Source organism: Typha latifolia, chromosome 8, assembly GCF_019914945.1.
Source record: "Typha latifolia isolate L0001 chromosome 8, TyphaL0001v2, whole genome shotgun sequence".
In the NCBI taxonomy this organism is placed as follows: domain Eukaryota; kingdom Viridiplantae; phylum Streptophyta; class Magnoliopsida; order Poales; family Typhaceae; genus Typha; species Typha latifolia.
This window is the reverse complement of record NC_133093.1, coordinates 6403344-6422386: the sequence shown is the minus strand read 5'-3', so window position 1 is coordinate 6422386 and position 19043 is coordinate 6403344. Positions and strand designations below refer to the sequence as shown.

At 35.4% G+C, this 19043-nt stretch overlaps 1 protein-coding gene and 1 pseudogene across 3 annotated transcripts; one reads left to right on the top strand and one right to left on the bottom strand.

Moving 5' to 3' along the window:
- The first annotated feature begins 1391 nt into the window (after window positions 1–1391).
- LOC140793652 (uncharacterized) lies at window positions 1392–19032 on the top strand. Of its 3 annotated transcripts, XR_012109997.1 has the most exons (8): window positions 1392–2016; window positions 5603–5639; window positions 5727–5963; window positions 6049–6096; window positions 15378–15823; window positions 15957–16040; window positions 17928–18172; window positions 18262–19032. XR_012109997.1 is itself a non-coding variant. In XM_073145274.1 (7 exons), the coding sequence occupies exons 1-6, from the start codon at window positions 1715–1717 to the stop codon at window positions 16027–16029; spliced, it is 1143 nt and encodes a 380-aa protein (XP_073001375.1). In that variant the 5' UTR covers window positions 1392–1714; the 3' UTR covers window positions 16030–16040; window positions 17928–19032. The 3 variants fall into 3 exon arrangements, 2 of the variants coding, with proteins under 2 accessions (XP_073001375.1, XP_073001374.1); XM_073145274.1 differs by having other exon boundaries at window positions 17928–19032; XM_073145273.1 differs by lacking the exons at window positions 17928–18172; window positions 18262–19032 and adding an exon at window positions 16737–17098 and having other exon boundaries at window positions 1395–2016.
- LOC140793667 (uncharacterized) lies at window positions 9387–13377 on the bottom strand (annotated as a pseudogene).
- Window positions 19033–19043: the final 11 nt, after the last annotated feature.

The window sequence follows — 19043 nt, the reverse complement described above, 5'->3', positions numbered from 1 at the left end:
GTTAGTATCTATAAAATATAGAATTAGTATATGTGAAATCCGAAAATAGTAACTATAGAATTATATAAATTATATATTAAAACAACTTGTTGTTGTACACAAACATCTATGAATTTTAGAAAATAACATCTATAGATTATATATATTATATATCAAAATACTCCATTGTTGTAAGCAAATAAATACATATTGATCTGTATTTTAAATACTCTCCCATTGTATGGCAAAATATAGTTTCGTTATTTTAGAACTCTATTTCCAAATATAATTTCATTGTTTTACAAATTTAGCTTTCATTATAATAAATTAGGATGTGGTTTTGATTTCATCAATTACTTTTTATTTATGGAAGTATAATTATCAAGTGAGATGTTAGTTGTTGTAGCACGACACTGTCATAGTCGGAGTAATTATGACTTTGCTTGAATCCTGTTCTTTTCTCGACATCTTTAGTCAATATTAATTACATAGTATCTTGATCAAAGTATATTAACATAAATTTTAAATAATCTAGCTCTCAATATAACATTCATAAGAAAGAAAAATTGATAAAATTATGTTGCCCCGAGGTAATAATAGAAAGCAAATGCAATTAAAGAAGCAAATGCAATAATAAAAAAAAAACCATAAGAAAGCAGTAGTAATCGATTCACATAAGTAAATGCAATCAAAGAAGGAAATAGTGCACAACAAAGTATGCTGTGCAAAAAATTTCATTGGCCAAACTTTATTGTACCAAATTCTAGAAAGAAATTGTCATCCTCATTTATTATGCCAAAAATTTGAAGTTCATAATGAAAACATCTGTATTAAAAGTAGTGAAATAATAAATCCATTTATTAAAAGAATTATTATGCAATGACTTTATAGTTGACTTCTTATCATGCTTATTTTACAGAAAATGTAAATACAAGAGCATCTATTGTATTTAACTGTGTTGTTGTGGCAAACATTAAAAATATTAAATGATTGATCTCAGTACAGATGCATTTTATATGACAAGCCCCAAAATGAGATTTTTACCAAGAATTATCCGGTTACAAGCAACACCAATTTGATAACCAATAAAACTAAAGATTTATATTATTTTATATATTATATATTTTATTATTATTTTCGAGTTTGATCGAGCCTGCTTAACAAACTTCACTTGAATCGGCTATATATCTGACTGAGCTTAGAATCGAGTTTTAATAAGCCGAACTCGAGCTGGCTTAATTATTTTGACAGGCATACTCTGCAGCCTCAAAAGGATCAAAACTTGCATATCAATCCAAAAATATGGATTACAGAAGGAAATATTTGCAAATTCTCACTTCCTAAGAGGTTAAGAACTAAAAAAAGGGTACTATTGCAGATTTACCGTAATGACCGGCTTGCACGTGATCTAACGGATCCAATTCACGTGAACAGTTCTCCTTTCCGCCGCCGTGATCCCCTCCAGACATTATAATATTTTTCAATTAAATCCTTTTAAAGTATTATGTTAACGAGCCCATTCTTTTTTTCTCTCTTTTCTTTTCAAAGTTAGCAACAAATCTATGCATTTCTCCCCATTCTCCTCCTCCGGTCCCAGAAATCCACCCTAATCTTAACATGATCTCGACCGAGTCCACGACCAAAAATTCCGACTCTCATCACTTTCCACCGCGAATTTGAACTCTCGCTGCGGAATCTGATCCAAATCGAAGGGGGAGAAGAAGATAATTAGGGCATGGGAGGGGTGGCGTCGTCGGTGGCGGCGAAGTTTGCCTTCTTCCCGCCGAGTCCGCCGTCGTACGGATTGGTGGAGACGGAGGAGGAGGGGAGGGTGAAGATGACGGAGGTGTCGGGACGGAGAAACGTGGAGGTGCGGCGGCTCCCGACGAAGAGAGGGACGGAGATCGTGGCGATGTACGTGAAGAATCCCGCCGCTAGACTCACCGTGCTCTACTCCCATGGCAACGCTGCTGATCTTGGACAGATGTATGAGCTCTTCATCGAGCTCAGTTCCCACCTAGGCGTCAATCTCATGGGGTAAAGGACGTCTCTCTCTCTCTCTCTCTCTCTCTCTCTCTTTTGGGACTGTTCTGCGTTTTAGTTCTATTTGATTGGGGTTATGGTTGAGAGAAAGGCGGGATTTTGGATTTGGCAGCGTGGGATAAGAATAATTTGGTAGTTGGGAAAGTTGACTCAATTGTTTTCTTTTATGGTACAGTGTCTAGATTATTCTTTTTGCCATTGCTGTAGAAGCCATTTTGATAGAGCTATGAGATAAGATTGATTTGATAATCTCTGTGCTCTTGTGATCTGGATTTCTGGATCTTGATGTGGTGGATCAATCATTAGAAACAATCTCTGTGTGTCTGTGGGAGGGAGGGAGGGCCCAGTCTAATTGTTGATTCAGTCTTAGCTAGTTTAAACTTCTGTGTTGTGAGCCACGGGTCTAGAAGATGATTCGTAGGTTCTATAAAGTTTTTTTGATTTGTTTGCAATGGTCAATTTTCTTTTGAAGCCTTTAAATGTTTGTGTTATCTTCTGTAATATTGGGCAACCCTTTTTCTTTATTATTAGGGTTAAATTGTTAAATCTGTTAGTTGTATAGCGGAATAAGGGTCAAGGGTTTGTGTGAAGTAATGGAGGAAATGTGGTTCATGTGGTTATTCAATTATTACGAATGGCAAGTTCTTGGTACTTTTCTCTGGCTACTACTCGGGGCAATTCAGCATTTTGCACTAACAGCTTTCATATCCCATTTACACAGGGTCCTTTGATCATCACGTATACTAAAACAGTGTTACATGACACAATCTGTTATTTCATTATGGTGTTTTACATGAGTATGAAATACATTTCAAAATTATGATGTTTCATCTTTCCTCTTCATCAAGATTAAGAGAAACTTTTTCAATCTGAATATCAGTTTGGATGGTTAGTCTTGCTTCATGCAAGTAAGAATTGCAGCTGATAATATCTGTTCTGTTAGAGAATTAATGGCTCAAAGGTGTCCTGATAGGTTAGTCTAACTGTTAATGCATTTTATGTACAATGGTCTTTGGAATATTCATCTAAGTGTCAGAATAAGAAATTCTGTTTGATGGATAGCACTATGTTTCCTGAAGCAGCTTCAATTGGGCAAAGAACAAAAGTTGATTCTGTGGTCTTCTATTATAGTGACAATATTTTAATCAAGGCATTCCAGTATCTATTAGAATGAAGTGATGGAGGATGCAAATGCAATGCGAGAACATCCTTTATGTGTGCATGAAAGAGCAGAAAAACATAATATGTTAAAGGCTACTGAGATGTTTGTTAGGTTTCTTATAAAGTTTTAGGCCGAAGTGTTTGTCCTCTTCTGGGGAATCACCTAGACAGGCATAAATTTGAAGACATTTTGTAAGTTATTTGTGATGGAAGTTGAAGTATGCAGATAAGTGGAGAGTACAATAAGGAAAATCACCTTATTCATATCGGTCTACGACCTATATTATCTTATTCACTCAAATCAGAAAAGTGATTTAGATGAGCCAAAGGAACAGTAAAGTAGCACAGGACAGTAGTATACATTGATAAAACTTGATATGATGGGAGAGCCATTTCCATTTAGACTCATTGTTTTAAAGAACTTTGTCTTTAATGCCTAGGCTCTTGCCATAGATAGAATATAACTAGATTCCACTTAGATCCTGCTTATGTAACCATCTTACGATCTCGTATCATATTTTAATATGTAGATTGACTCTGAAATTCAAAATTATTATGTTGATTCTAATAGCTTACTATAGTTCTTAACAAGAATGTATTAGTATATTATTTTGATTGTATGTATTAATTTTAACTTTTTCTCTAACTATTATTTTTTAGCTGTCTTGTATTGTAGGCGTGCACCTCGGCACCTGCCTAGTGTCTAGACACTACATGATCCCTTGTCTACCTGTCTATCACTGACGGTCCTCAAAACTTTGTTAGACTTAATCAAGTTTTGTTTGTTTGCTATATTGATGAGTGATGATAACCAAGGATGATCATCGTCATTACTATCATTATCATCTTTTAAGCATTCCTTTAAACAATGTAGAGTGCCAAACGGAAGGAATTTCTTGTGATATAAAATTATAAAACATTAAATGCTAAAGGATGCTTTGTGTTATAAGAAATGTTTGAAAAATCGGGATTGGGATTGGCCTTCCGAAAAAATAATATGATTCGGCCAAATCGGTCGTATCGGTTGTCTGGACCAGATCAAACTTTTTAATTACATAAAATTTGTATAATCCTCATCCATCTACCTTTTTAATCTCTGCTCTCGTTTGTATAATCCTCATCCATCTACCTTTTTTATGATGCCAGATTTATTAACATATTTGGTAGAGGTATCTGTTGATTCTGTTCAGCTGTTCTCCTTTGTGACTAGGTACATGAGAGAAGTTCTTTGTTAAAGTGCTTTAATTCCTAAATTCCAGATTAAAGGTCTAGCATCATCTTTTTATGTTCCCAATAAATACATTTTTTTTTTGGAGAAGATTCACAATCAACACAATTACTGCTCTTGTTTCTGTAATCTTCACCCTTCTGTGTTTGCATGAAACAACATACTATAATTTGATTGTTGATATCTCATTCAGTGAGTGGTTAATGTTTTATTTAGTGAGATTTGCAAAAGATATAGAGAAGCGGAAATAAATGGAGTGTTGTTTGAGAGAAAAAAGTGATGAAAGTTGGCAAGAGGCTCCAAATATCAATAAATTTTGGGATTTTTTTTATACCAAGAAACTACCTAGGCTTGTAAGTAAAGGAGGAATGGCTGAATGCACTTGATAGATTGCTAAAAACAATATCCTATTCTTCATGAAGAATTCTCAATCCCCTACAATGTTGTTGAAGTGTGTAACTAAAAAGTTATTTTGAAATGTGAAGTTATGCTGTTGATGGGTGCTATGAAGCAAGGATGGCCGTGCCGACTGGCACGGGGCATGCCGGTCGGCACTTGCCGTGCTGGTGGCGTACCGGCATATGGCATGAGGGTGCCGCACGACACTCCTCCTAATGCATCGTCGCTCACCATCGACCTCGTCGCTGATCGCCGATCGCCGTCTGCTTCGTGTCCTAGCCTCCGAGAGAGAAGAGAGATCGAGACAGAGAGATTGAGAGAGAGAGAGAGAGAGAGAGAGAGAGAGAGGGTTTAAAATTTAAGTTGCGGGTTCAGATCGGGCGGCAATCGGCGAGCGATGGAGATGGCGACGACGACTACAATGGCAAAGGTGAGTATCCCTTACCTCTTTCTCTCATTCTCTTACGGCACGGCCGGTGGTTGGCACGGTCCGTGCCTGTGGCACGGTCATCGTTGCTATGAAGAATGTGACGTCCATATTGTGAAAATACTCACAACATTGAAGAAATATTAAATTTTATTAACAAATAATGTAGCTAAAGTATCTAGATAAAAGTAAGACTAAGACTTATTCCATTTGGAACTTGACCAGACAAAAAATTATGACATGTCTTAACTAGACCTATATGATGGATAAATGTCTCCTCCCTCTCTAAGTGTATTCTTATTATGTTATTGCTCTGTCCTAATCATGTTGTGTGTAATTATTGCAATTTATATATTTTTCGGCAGGTATGACTATTCTGGATATGGACAATCTTCTGGGAAGGTAGAGCTTTAATGACCATCTTGCCTCTTATTAAAGGTATTTCTGAAGAAAATAACTGATCTCGTCATTTCGTCTTTGATCTGACAGCCAACTGAGCAGAACACATATGCTGATATAGCGGCTGCTTATCGGTGCCTTATAGAAACTTATGGAGCTTGCGAGGAGGATATTATTCTATATGGTCAGTCAGTTGGTAGTGGCCCTACCTTGGATTTAGCTTCTCGGTTTCCTCGTTTGAGAGCAGTAGTTCTACATAGCCCAATTTTGTCTGGCCTGCGCGTCATGTATCCTGTGAAGCATACATATTGGTTTGACATATATAAGGTTATTATGTTGTACTTTATCAGATACATTCTGATCTCCCTCTTACTACTACTACTACCTGATTACTGTTTCTTTTTTCCTACAGAACATTGATAAAATTCTGTTGGTTAAATGTCCTGTGCTGGTTATTCATGTAAGTACTCCGTCTTATTCTACTTCTGGTACCCTTTTGCAGCAGTTTGCTCTGAAGACTTATAAAGCAGCGTACTTCTTTATAGCTCATTTTTTATCCTGGTTTATTTGGTTTGAATGAATTTTCTTGGTTGCATGCTAAAAATTTCAAGTTCTGTAAGCAATTAATTATAATCTGATTAATTATGTAATTTATAGCTTCATTTAGTGGTTCACCCACCCTATGAATTGAAAAAAGTTAAATATTGTCCACACATAGAATAACAAGATTGTAGCTATGGTTATATTTTGGATATTTGGTTTGGGAATTGAAAGGAAGATTAGTGAGAAAGTTCATACTTGATAGTACTAATTGTTTCCTTGTATATCTCATGAGACTTAAATCACTTCTCTTATATTGTATTATCTAATGATTGGTGTTTTCTAGATTTAAGTGATGAGAGTTGAATGAAATTAATTATGGAAATATTTGTATGGTAATAATTTACTAGAAGCAAAACATTCTTTGCTAGTTGAATAGCCTTTCCTTTTTTCTTCTTTACAAAAATTGGTTCTCTTTTTTAATCCTTCTTGTCAAATGGTTGGTCATTGTTTTGTATCACGTCAGATTGGCTCAAAAAATTCTGTGAAAGGATTGTGCAGATTTTTACACATTGCTAGTGTGAGAACAATCAGTAAGAAAGATATAATAGCACTTTATTTGATGCAAATCCATGCACTAAATAGAGATGAATTTATGAAATGATTCATATAGCCAACACCAAAATACAAGTTGTCTACCTTTTCCAAGGAAAATAAGTCTGAAGAAGAATAATACGGAGTTTCACCTTGCCAATTTTCACACACAACAGCCAATATCTCTGTGATGCTATTAGATGTTTGTAGTTTCACTTTCACAAAGTCCCTTCTAGTTTTATATATGTTGTTATTTCATATTGCAGAGAACTAATGATCCTTGCCTCTTATTTTGCTGTTACTTTCTGCCATTACCAAGATGTCTAGGAGTATATCCACTATTTGTAAACAGGGTTAGCTCATCTTAAATGATGATGATCAAAGAGCTTAGATAGTAGTACTCCACTGTTCCTATAAGGTACTGCCATGTCACATTGATGCAGAACATAATAGGGGATGTCCTACAATGTGATGATGGGCCTGTGGATGAAGAAATCTAGAATTTTGAGTCAATATTCTTGGATGTCCTACTGCAGGAAATAAGGACATAAAGGAAAATACATTTTTAGTGTCTAAAATTGGTATGGGTTGAACGATAAGAAAGAAAATCTACGATGGGAGAAGATGCAAGCATATCTTTGAGCCTTTACTTTTCTCAAATTTATCTGTAGTTCGGTGCACACCTTGGTACGGCTAGAAGAGTACCATGAGTTACTTTTGACCCTTGATCACTGTTCACGTGCTACAGTGATATGAATAATAATTTCACATAGAATTTTTATTCATTAATTCCCCAAATATCCTCAAACTAGAATTCAAACCAATAATCTAAAGAAAAGCTTGACCAGCTTGACCAACAAACTAGATAGTCCAATGTGGCCATAACACTCCTTTCCAGTTACTAGATTATGTAATCAAGCCCATCATGTTTGTGTGCAAGGAAGAGCTTGCTTCGTAGCTTGACTTGCGTTCATTGCAACATCCTTTGCCATGAAAAAGTCGATCCTCTCTTGATGCACCATCAATTCTTCCCTTTTGAAAAGAACTGATCCTGTTGAGTTGGGGAAATGACCCAAAATAACATCACCTTTGAGTTCAACACAATGTTTACCTGGTAGATATGTCATCGGCAAACCACAATGTTTAATTGGAAGTACATAAGAGTGAACAGTGTCAATTAAGTGTCCTATATGTAACAAGGCAACTTTCATGGACCTTCAAATTAGTGTTGTTGACCCAAGTCAATTTTGTACGGATTTGGATGTGGTTTTGATGAGTTTGCTTATCTGAAACAACGTTTGTGCATCTACCCAAATCAATCATTGTTGTACGAATTTTACCATTGTTGGGGCACCACACCCAGGTTTGGAATATGCTAGTACAAATGCAGTCCTTTTTTAGACTAACTTGCTGTTGTTGGATTAGAATTTTGACAACACTTCATTATATTGTATAATAGATCAAGTCTTTACTTTGTCCATTACAACCATGGTTTGAAGTTTCGTCAGAAACTGACACATTTCGCTGAAACATTAAAGTTTTCACCAAAATGTTTATTGCTTCTATCCAATCTAAAACTTTCCAAAACCAGCATCCAACTGAAACGACCCTATTAACAACTTTTTTAAAGTATGCTTTAGCTTTCCAAGCTAGAGTTGACTTGAATCCAACTTGTACTTGACCAAGTATCAACCTCATTGCTTACATGCTATTAGATCTTGAGTAATACATTTAGAAAATAAGATAAAAAAATTATTTAGCAAAAGATGTTTGAAATTGACACAATGAAACTAGATACAAAATCAACTGAATTGTTTCATTTTTTTAATGGAGCTGAAACCAAGACCAAAATCGGAACTTTAAGCCATGATTTACAACTATTCAAGTGTCTTTTTATCAAATGTTGCAGCATGCTTTGACTAGAAGTCGGTTAGTTCTTAAGTAAATGGCGTATGTTAGGATGAAGATAGACAAGATTGAGACTTTTTGGACGAGATGCAAGTAGGATGGTCTTGATCTTTTCCTCGAGAGAGATCAATTTCTCCAAAAACATAAGAAAGCATTGGATAAGTTGCATGTTAAATTAAGCTGAATTCAAATGCGTACCTTGTTCCTGAGATGATGACATATATCACATTTCCTAATTCATGAGAATAATTTGAGGCTGAATATGATGTTTCATGCATGCTCAACTATGAAGCACGGATACGGATACGATACGATACGAATATGAGGATACAGCAAATTCTCAAAAAACAGGATACGATACGTTTAGGATACGGCAATTAAAAAATTATATAAAAATATTATATTCTAATGACAACATATACATAATATTGCATTCAATATTTTAATACATCTATTATCTACATAAGCATTTAGTAGCAAAAATGAGAGTAATAAATATCAAAGACAATTAGGCAAAGAATGCATCAACATTTAACAAATAATGCACCAAAATGAGAATAGTAGTATCATTGCATTCCATATGAGTAACTCATAGACTCATAGGTCATAGCACTAAAGTTTATAAAGTATCCACCAACATTTCACAATTTGTATGACACCAAAATGAGAGTAATAATAAGTTAGTAGTGTAATTGGCAATGACATTAATTATTCATTTCCATCTAAGTCATTCTCCTCATTGCCTTCATCAGTGAATACAATAGCCTCCAAATCAGGTTCATCAAGCGAGAGGTCAGCAACTTCAAGAATACCCGCTCCATCGAATGAATCAAATGAATCTCCTCCAACATCCCATATTTTGGTCTCCCCTTCCATATACTCGGTCGATCTTCTAGAGAGAAGACGAAGATTGTTATGAACAAAAACTAGATCCTCTGCTCGTTGTGGAGTGATCTTGTTTCTTTTCATTGAGTGACTAAATGAATATGTGCTTCAATTCCTCTCACAACATGATGATGAACACGGTTGCCCGAGTAATTTAAATGCTAAATTCTGAAGGTTAGGTGCAACAGCACCATGAATGGCCCACCACTTCTTTGGATCAAGAATATCTCTATCTTCAATAGAGTCATGGTTATCAAAACCCTCTGTTGCAGTTGAGAAATTGGCATACTCATTATTTAAAATTCTCCTCTCTTCTCCGTTTGGAAAGAACCTCTTCAAACACTTGTTTCTCATACGAAAAATTTCTAGATCTGTGTGTGGAGGAGTGCGGTTTGGATCCTCACTAATCCAAGTATTGGTATAATACCTAGTAAGAAGAGCACAAAAGTTAAATTAACAAAACTATAAAAAAAAAACAACTAACTATGTAATAAATTTTTAAGCATCAACTTTACCTTGGATTCAATGAGTGTGCTAAACAATGAAGAGTAGTATTGCTTCTATTCCATCTATCAACAAAAATTTTATACACAACTGAGTAGAAAGTTAACTCTTCATCTTCTTTTTTTGCCTCATGTCTGTATATAGCTGTTTTCACTCTTTCAATCATATCATCCCACATTTCATAAATCAAATGGAGGTAAGGTTTGTCAGTATCAGCAAATCTCAGCATTGAATAAATGGGCTCAGTAAAAGATAATATATATTCAATTTTGTCCCACCATATATCATCAAGAATCTTCTCTTTCACAAATTGTGCCTTTCCTACATCATTCTCTCTATAAGAATTCCATTTATCACTAATAACCATCGTTTGTAGCCCACGTTTGATAGTTTTGAATCTCCTCAGCATTACAATAGTTGAGGCAAAACGTGTATTAGCAATAGCAATCAACTTCAAATTTACAAATTCATTGAAAATGGCAAGTCACATAGAGTGTTGCATGATAAAATTTTTGATGCACATCACATTCCCTGCCACAATGGATATCCAACTGCATTCATCAAAAACAAGCTCATTGCCCTCCGTGTTTTTTGATGCACATATATTCTTTAATGCAAGGTTGAGGATATGGACAACACATGGAGTCCAAAAAATATTTGAATACTGAGCCTCTATAAGCATCCCAGCTGACTTACAAACAGGGGCATTATCAGTAATGACTTGCACCACATTTTGTGCTCTAACCTTTTCAATTACTTTACTGATCAAGCTAGATATAAAGAATTTATCTTTATACTCCCCTCACAGTTTACAGCTCTCAAAAACATGGGACCATTCTCAGTCACTGCTAAAAAAATTGATAAGAGGTCTTCTTTGTGCATCTGTCCAGCCATCACACACAATGCTAACCCCTTTTTTCCTTCCATGTGCTCTTAATGGGTTCCAATAACCTTTCAATGTTTGTCATTTCTTGTTGCAGAAGTGTGGTTCTCAACATATTATATCTAGGAGTCAAATAACCTGGTATTTGACTGTTAGTTGCAAAAGTATAAGACTTAACATAATATGGGTTCCTAGCAAGATGAAAAGGTAACCCAGCAGAGTAAAACATTCTAGCAATTTGACTGTGTAATTGATTACGAGAAGCCATATTAAATGACTTCTCAAGAGCTGTTTCTCCAGACCTTCTCTTATTTGATCCATAGGGCATGTTAGAAGAAGAAGTTGCAAGGGGCATACTAGAAGTTCCATATTGAGTTGACATTGACAATGGTACTGACTTTGGCATAGAGTTTTTTATTTTTAACTCAGCCTACTCTATTATCCTTTTCATCTCCACAATATGCTGACTATATACTTTAGGGCATGGTTTGTTTTCACATCCACTAATTCTCATCACATGAGCCTTTACTCTATAATAATATCCTTTGTATATTTGCTGACAATAATTGCACTGAAACCTCATATTCCCTCCTTCTCCCATCTTTTCTAATTTGGTTACATATTTTCAAAGCGGAGCACTCTCATCTACCGCCACACTATTAGTACTAGAACTCATACTTTTAGTAGCCATTTACACTGTACTAATCTAACTATTAATATTAGTTCTAATTGATATACTAATATTTAAGAAGATGAATTCATGTCATTCAAATTAAATATAACCGGCTAATCTAGGAATCTAATAATGGAATAAATCTGAAAATTCAGAATTGTAATACTTAAGCAACTAGAGAAGGTTTAAAGCAATAAATCTTTGAAAATTCAGACATGCAATACTTAAGTGATCATACAGAATTAATTAAACTGTAAATAAGGCAAAGTAGAAAAGGAAAAAAAAATTAGAGAAGAAATCTGCACAATCGAAGAAGAAAAAATATTTAGACACGCAATACTTAAGTGATCATACAAAATTAATTAAACTGTAAATAAGGCAAAGTAGAAAAGGAAAAAAAATCAGAGAAGAAATCTGCACAATTGAAGAAGAAAAAAAATTCAGAGAAGGGAGAAAAAAACTGAGAAAAGAAAAGGAAAAAAAAAGAAAAAAAACTGAGAAAAGTAACTTAAAACAGAATTTAAGAAGGGGAAGGGGAAGTGGAAGAAATCAAATGAAAATTTCAGAGAAGAAATCGAGGAAAAACTGAGAAGATATTGAAGAAAAAAAAAAGCTAGTTCGTCGAGAGAAGAAATAAACAGAACATACCTTCGTCGGCTGGTTCGTCGAGAGAGATAGGGGAGAAGGGAGAGCGGTGGTGGCGTCGGTTGGCTTGTCGAGAGAGAGAGGAAGAACGAAAAGCGGCAACGTTGTTAGCTGGTTCATCGAGAGAGAAGGGGAGAACAGGGAGCGGCGGCGTCGTCGTGGTCGAGAGAGAGGAGCAGCGTCGTCGAGAGAGGAAGGGGAGCGACGTCGTCAAGAGAGAGGGAGGGGGAGAGCTAGGGCACGGTTTGATTGATATCGAATTGGGGGTGGAACGAAGAGGGGGGGAGTTAAATTTCTTAACGGGTTTCTTAATAGGTTTATAAAATTAAACTCGCCCGATTACCCAATTAAACCCAAAACGTATCCAAAACGTATCTGAAACGTATCCAGCCGTATCCACCCCATATCCGAAAATAAAAACTAATTATTTAAATTTAGGATACTCCGAAACGTATCGGATATGTATCTGGGCCGTATCCGACCCGTATCCGGCCCGTATCCGTATCCGATTCGGATACGGATACTCCACTCAAATTGGAGTATCCGTGCTTCCCAGGTGGTCAATGAATATTTGGAAACCATGGTCATAAATGAAATTGCCAAGATATCATGAAGATATATATATATATAGTGGTATTATGATAGAATCTGACCCAAACCTGTAAATTGGATAGAGAAAGAGATGAATCGACAACCCTTAGCCTCCTGGCTAATTCGGTCAACCTTGGGGGGAGAGAGAGAGAGAGAAGAATAATTGATTGATAGCCCCTAATACCCGATTACAACTCTTTTGTATAAACCAAACTAATAGATCCGATTACAACTCCAACTAACAGATCTGATTACAACTCCTTTTATAATAAACCAAACTAACAGGCTAAACCAACTAAAGACACGTTAACTAAAGATCGACTCGATGACTAAAGACTTAATCTTCAGATTCTCCACCATCTCTTCAATCTTCCCTAGCTGTTCCCTTACACGGGATGCCGCACCCTGCACGCCAATCATACCGCTTCCATTGGCAGCATGGTGCCAACTCTTTTGATACGTGAATTGGAATGGAATGACTAGTTCTCTATTCCTATCATGTTCTAGACATGCTTACAAGAAAATGAACAAAAGGAACCTTTCACTCTATATTGTGGCTAACATTAGGAAATGACATCATTCACAAAGTTGTCAATATGTGTTCAATTGTGGTCCTATTTTTATGGGGATTTAGTAGAGGGAAAATGGATTAGATAATGGTAAAATACTAAAATCATATTCTTTTTCCATATCTTTTCTCAAATGTGAATACAAATAGGGATAGTAAACATATTGTGAATTTAATCACTATATCCGCTAAATACAGACACAGATTTTAGATCAGATAACATATATATTTGCATTTCATTATTTGTTTTCTGAACACATTAGAACATATGATATTACTGAAATCTATGGCACAGTCAATAAACACATATGAAAAATAGATTAGAGATATTTGTAGAAGCACAGAAACAATCTTTTATATCACTATTTTCATTATCATATTATATGGATATACATCTATTGATTCGAATACTATTCTTTAATGCATATCCATATCCATATCCATATCCACATAGACTACTCAGATATGAATATGAATTCAAATATCAAGACAGATAAGAAATCCTAACCTATATCCGGTAAACAGACTGGATCAGATAAAATCTGATCTGTTTTCACCCCTAGATTAAAGGCATGCTCCTATTCTGTAGTGACACAGTACATTGGTTTTCTGCTAAAAAAAAGCAACCAACCATTGAGCACGGGACAAATAACAAGTCAGCACTAATTCAGTAAGAAGTTGATGAAAACAGGCACATCCGAAGTCAGAAATCAATTAGTATCAGAAAAATCCATATCTTATACAAAGAATCAATTGGAAAGGGTTGAATTGTGGTGAAAACTTGAAATTATTACCACATGACTATGTTGATGAATAGCCTGGACTATGTAAATAATTGGGAGTAAATGTTGCTAATTAATTAATCACAATCAGACTTCTAAAGATATGATTATTTATTATTGAAATTGATATGCTGGTTATATCTTTAAACTGGTCAAGTCAATCAACCTGGATTTAAGTTTAGCTAGTGCAAATCCAGTTAATAGATGCTTCATTGGACATCAATATGCTGGTTATATCTTTAAACTGGCATCATTTATTGTTGAACTAAAGCATCTCCACTTTCAGGGATTCAGAATCTCTTTGTTTTTCTTACTTAATTGATCCCCAATGGATGTTTTTCTTTTGGTGTTCCTCCATCCTCTTTCTCTTTGTATATGTACAGTCATTTCTAAACCTTCCCTTCCTAATTTTGAATGAATTGGAACCAATTGTCCCCTACGGTATCTGTGTCTATTATTTTGTAGGGTCCATTTTATGCTATTGAACCTTGTGGCAGTGCAGTTAAGGTTCTGTCAAAATATCACTCTGTGTTGCCGGCTCATGCTTTATTCTAATACCTTGTGTCAGCAGCAGCAACAGCAACAACAACAACGATGACCACACCTTTAGCCCCAACTATTTAGGGTTACTTGTTTTAGTACCTTGTATGCACTTTTCTATTTCTTACAGCTGATCTTCAATATTTTGAGCTAGAAGATTCACCATTGGAATGGACTTATCACTCTATTAAATTTTGGGATTCTAATATTCTTCAAACAAGAATGTTTGCCACTATATGTCAACTCTAAATAAATAGCAAGTGTAAGAAATGACTGGAATAACCCATATGTCAATCATCTGCTAACTGGTGAATGCCAAATCCCAATAAAATAATTGATAGAACTTTGGTTGTGTAATGTAGAAGTGAGTTAATAATTATACCAAACAATAACATGTAAAGTATGAAACCTTCGTAATAAGTACAAAATTGTTTTTTTTTTTCTTTGTGTTTCCATGTTAACATGGATTCATGCTTTGAAGAATTGAAATTTTAAAACTCACTCGAATTGGTCATTTTTGTTCATGTAGGGTATCTGGAGTGCGTTATAGCCTCTGAATTATTGCGAAACTTTTATACAATCACACATGTTGCTGTTAAAGATGTTGAAGTATTTTATTCTTTTGTAGGGAACAGCTGATGAGGTTGTGGATTGCTCCCATGGAAAGCGTCTTTGGGAGCTTTGTAAAGATAAGTATGAGCCTCTTTGGATCAAGGGAGGAAACCATTGTAATTTAGAACTTTATCCAGAGTACATTAGGCACCTTAAGAAATTCATATCAGCTATAGAAAAATCACCTCTCACTAGAGATGAACTGGTAGATAGCTCAGCTATCTCAGATCTTCCTTCAACGAGTTCTGACCGTATAGAGCTTTCAAGGAAAAGCACCGATCAGAGGGAGAAGTCCAGGCCAAGTGTTGATCAGAGAGAGAAGCCTAGGCACAGCACAGATTGGAGAGAGAAGCCAAGAGTCAGTGCAGATAAGAGAGAGAAACCAAGGAAGAGCATAGATCGTACTGACAAAGCAAGGGCGAGCTTGGATCAGCAGGAGAAGCCAAGGAAAAGCATTGACCGGTCTGATATAAAAAAATGCTTTCTTTTACTGTTTTATCATATGTTATGTAGTAGCTATATCTACAGTTGCTTATGGATTCAGATTGTCAAGATATAGTTTGTCTTTTCTTAACTTGTAATCGACTCGTGGCAGCTTTGGAGGGATGATGAGATCGGTTGGGTTGTGCAATATCGACTGTTTTAAAGTCACTGCTTCTGGGGGCTAAAAAGTACAAAGGTCAGTGTTTGCTATTGAAATGTAATCATATTATTATGTAATTTATTCAATTGGATGGTTTGATTTAGTTGTTGAAAATGTATTACATTGGGTTTAGTTTATGTTGCTTTCTGCAACTTATGTTACAGAAGGGAAAGTTCTCATTTTGTTCATTCAGCAGTATTTGCACGTTTATGTTGCTGCCTTTTGGAATGTTAATATGTCACGGACGTCAGAAAGAAAAAAAAAATGTTGGTATTCTGATGCCCTCAATAATCCATAGAGCTCTTTTTTAAACTTTTTATATATAAATAAGTTAAGAAAAGAGAAGGTGGACAGCACATGAAGGACACCAAATACATAGTGGTGGAATATTTGGTTGGACGCTTGCATTGCTTCACTATTTAAGGGTGAATTGCAGGGCAAGCAATTGTTAATGGAAAGACTGCTTCTGCTGGTAGTGTGCCTTCTTATGATCAAATAATTTAGTTCTATACCATAGTATCTGTCTTGCACGGAAAATAGGAATTCAACCCTCAGAAACTTTCATTTACACTCATTTTCACGCTGTTACATCTATTGAATTATCTCAACATATACTTGACTTTTATTATAAAAGAATCCATGTCAAGTCAAATATTATTTTAGAATTATCTCGTGATTGCAATCTCACTATGATCAGCAAGTAATATACTTACTTTATTAATGGATTTGCAGTTGCATAAAGGCCCTTGTTTGATGGTCGTAGCATTTGGTTCTCCATTGATTTACTTGCAGATCCAAGGGAATCGAATTTAAACCTGTCCCTTGCTGTTTGATGTGATAAAATTTTGTTCTCCAGGCAAAAATAGATGCGGTGAAAAGAAGCTTCTAGCTTAGTAGTTTTATGTTCAGATCTGTAGTTTCTGGTGTTATATCTTGTTGCTAGACCTTAACTTTATTTTACGAAGGTTCATGCTGAGTATTTTTTTTTTCTTTGTCGATAGCATAATTAATTTCCCACGAGTTTTAACAAAATGATTTGTATGTACGTTGACTAGAAGAAGGCTCATCTATTTATTATTTTCTATTTGGTTTTCTTTTCGTATCACCACCTACATTTTAGTCGCTTTTGCAATTTAATTTAATTTTTTGATTTGTAATAATTAACTCTAGTGTACACTATATGTAAATTGTATACACTATTATAACAAAATGTGGATTGACTGTAAAAAATATATGTACTCAATTTTATATACCAAATCAAAAAATTAAATGTAATTAAATTACAAAAGCTCCCTATTGTGGAAGACATCTTTTGTCATTTGCAAAACCGGCTCCATAAATTTTCAGGTATCTAAGCAAGACGACACATCTAATCGCAAAGCGAAAGATACTTTAGTCAAGTACTTGAGTATTGAATGGGAACTACTCGCGGTGGCTTTGAGAAAATTTACTTGAAATTGGAGTTGATTGCTAGTTATGTTTTTGAGAGTATTTATTGGTGATTATGTTAGCTCCAAATTTGGAGCTAGCAGCCCCCACAAGAAAAATGGAGTCTTTTTTTAAAGTTTTTAAAAATTTTAAATTTGCCGAATAAGTATTATATTCAATAATTTTATTTTATTTGTATTATTTATTAAATAATTTAATTAGTTAAACTGAGTATATAATTAATTTTACTAATTAATTTTTTAATAAAAATAATACTATTAGAAATGTCTCATACTTTTAAAATTAGTCTAATATTAAATTATTTGAGTTAATTTAAATTTTAAATTTTTTTAAAAACCAAACATCAAAAACAATTAAGGTAACACCATCCCTTATTCCATGATAAGTACTTATTTTATCCTTATTACAATTTTTCTGTATGCCGCAACATAAGATGTTCAATGGCTCGCTCATATTTCAAATTGTGTACAATAGGCACTTGTTGAAGAAGCTTGAAAGGGGCATCCTGGCAAGTAGGTGATCTCTACTCAAAGGCTAGGAGCTCTGCCTATGAGTGCTCCCCAGCAAGCCTCTAAGCTTCCTTTGCCCCCAAGGCTTCCTCCAGACCCTCCTGATCTTCCTTCCCTCACTGGCCAAGGCCGCTGACCCCTCCAATGCTGATGAAGTTAATGCTCAATTAATCTCTGCGGTGACAGTTTCTGTGGCTACCCACCATGAAGGTAATATGCGCCATCCTTGCCCAACTTAAAGTAAAGCGGTCCCCAAAGGTAACGGCCCTGCTATACAAATGCTCACTTCTTGGGTGCAGCTGTGTAAAGCCTCTCAAGTGCAAGGCGCCCCGTCGATCGCAACTGCCGATTATGGAACCATTTTGTAAAGAATCTAGTAGGTTGCCATTTCTTCTAAGGTCATCAACCCAAAGAAAGTCAAAGAGAGTCGTTAATGGCATTTAAGTCTAATTGGTAAGTTTCTCAATTGACCACCTCCCCTTTCTTACCTCGGTAAGGAAGCTAAAAGGAGATGGAAATCGTTATAGACTATGACGGGTTTATTTTTATTTAGTTATCCTTTGAGGACAACATGGCTAGGGTTCTCACTAGAGGGTTATGGACCTTCCACATTCTCATCCTTAATCTTATCCTCTAGCCTCCTCTCTAAGGAGATTGTTTCCGCCCCTGTCTAGGTGCAGCTCACTGGCCAGGTGAGTATTGGCGCCAAGACCTCAAAAAATTGACCGATACACCCTCGCGTGCACTATAGGTCACTTTGCGAGGGTGTGTGTCGAAATCAACCTCACCAAACCGCTCAAATTATCTTCCTTGGTCGGCCCTTCGGGTGAACAAATCACCAAGTTTATTAAGATTGATTATAATATCTTAGATTGATAGATCACCATATGAAAATTATCTTTTGGTCAAGATTATGATTTACTAACATAACAGACAATATTCTCTTTCCTTGCATAGTGTAGTTGATACTACAGATTCTCTTTCCTTGTTTCAATTTTCCATGTAGCTATATATACGATGTAACTATAGCTATGACAATTATTAAAGAGAGTAATCCCTTTTCCTCCTCTTCTAACTCGTG

Excerpts from the sequence above, each read along its gene's own strand:
- LOC140793652 (XM_073145274.1), top strand. The coding sequence starts at position 1,715 with ATGGGAGGGGTGGCGTCGTCGGTGGCGGCGAAGTTTGCCTTCTTCCCG. Across the intron at positions 5,640-5,726 it reads ATGGACAATCTTCTGGGAAG|CCAACTGAGCAGAACACATA; the intron begins GTAGAGCTTTAA and ends TTGATCTGACAG. Across the intron at positions 6,097-15,377 it reads GTCCTGTGCTGGTTATTCAT|GGAACAGCTGATGAGGTTGT; the intron begins GTAAGTACTCCG and ends ATTCTTTTGTAG.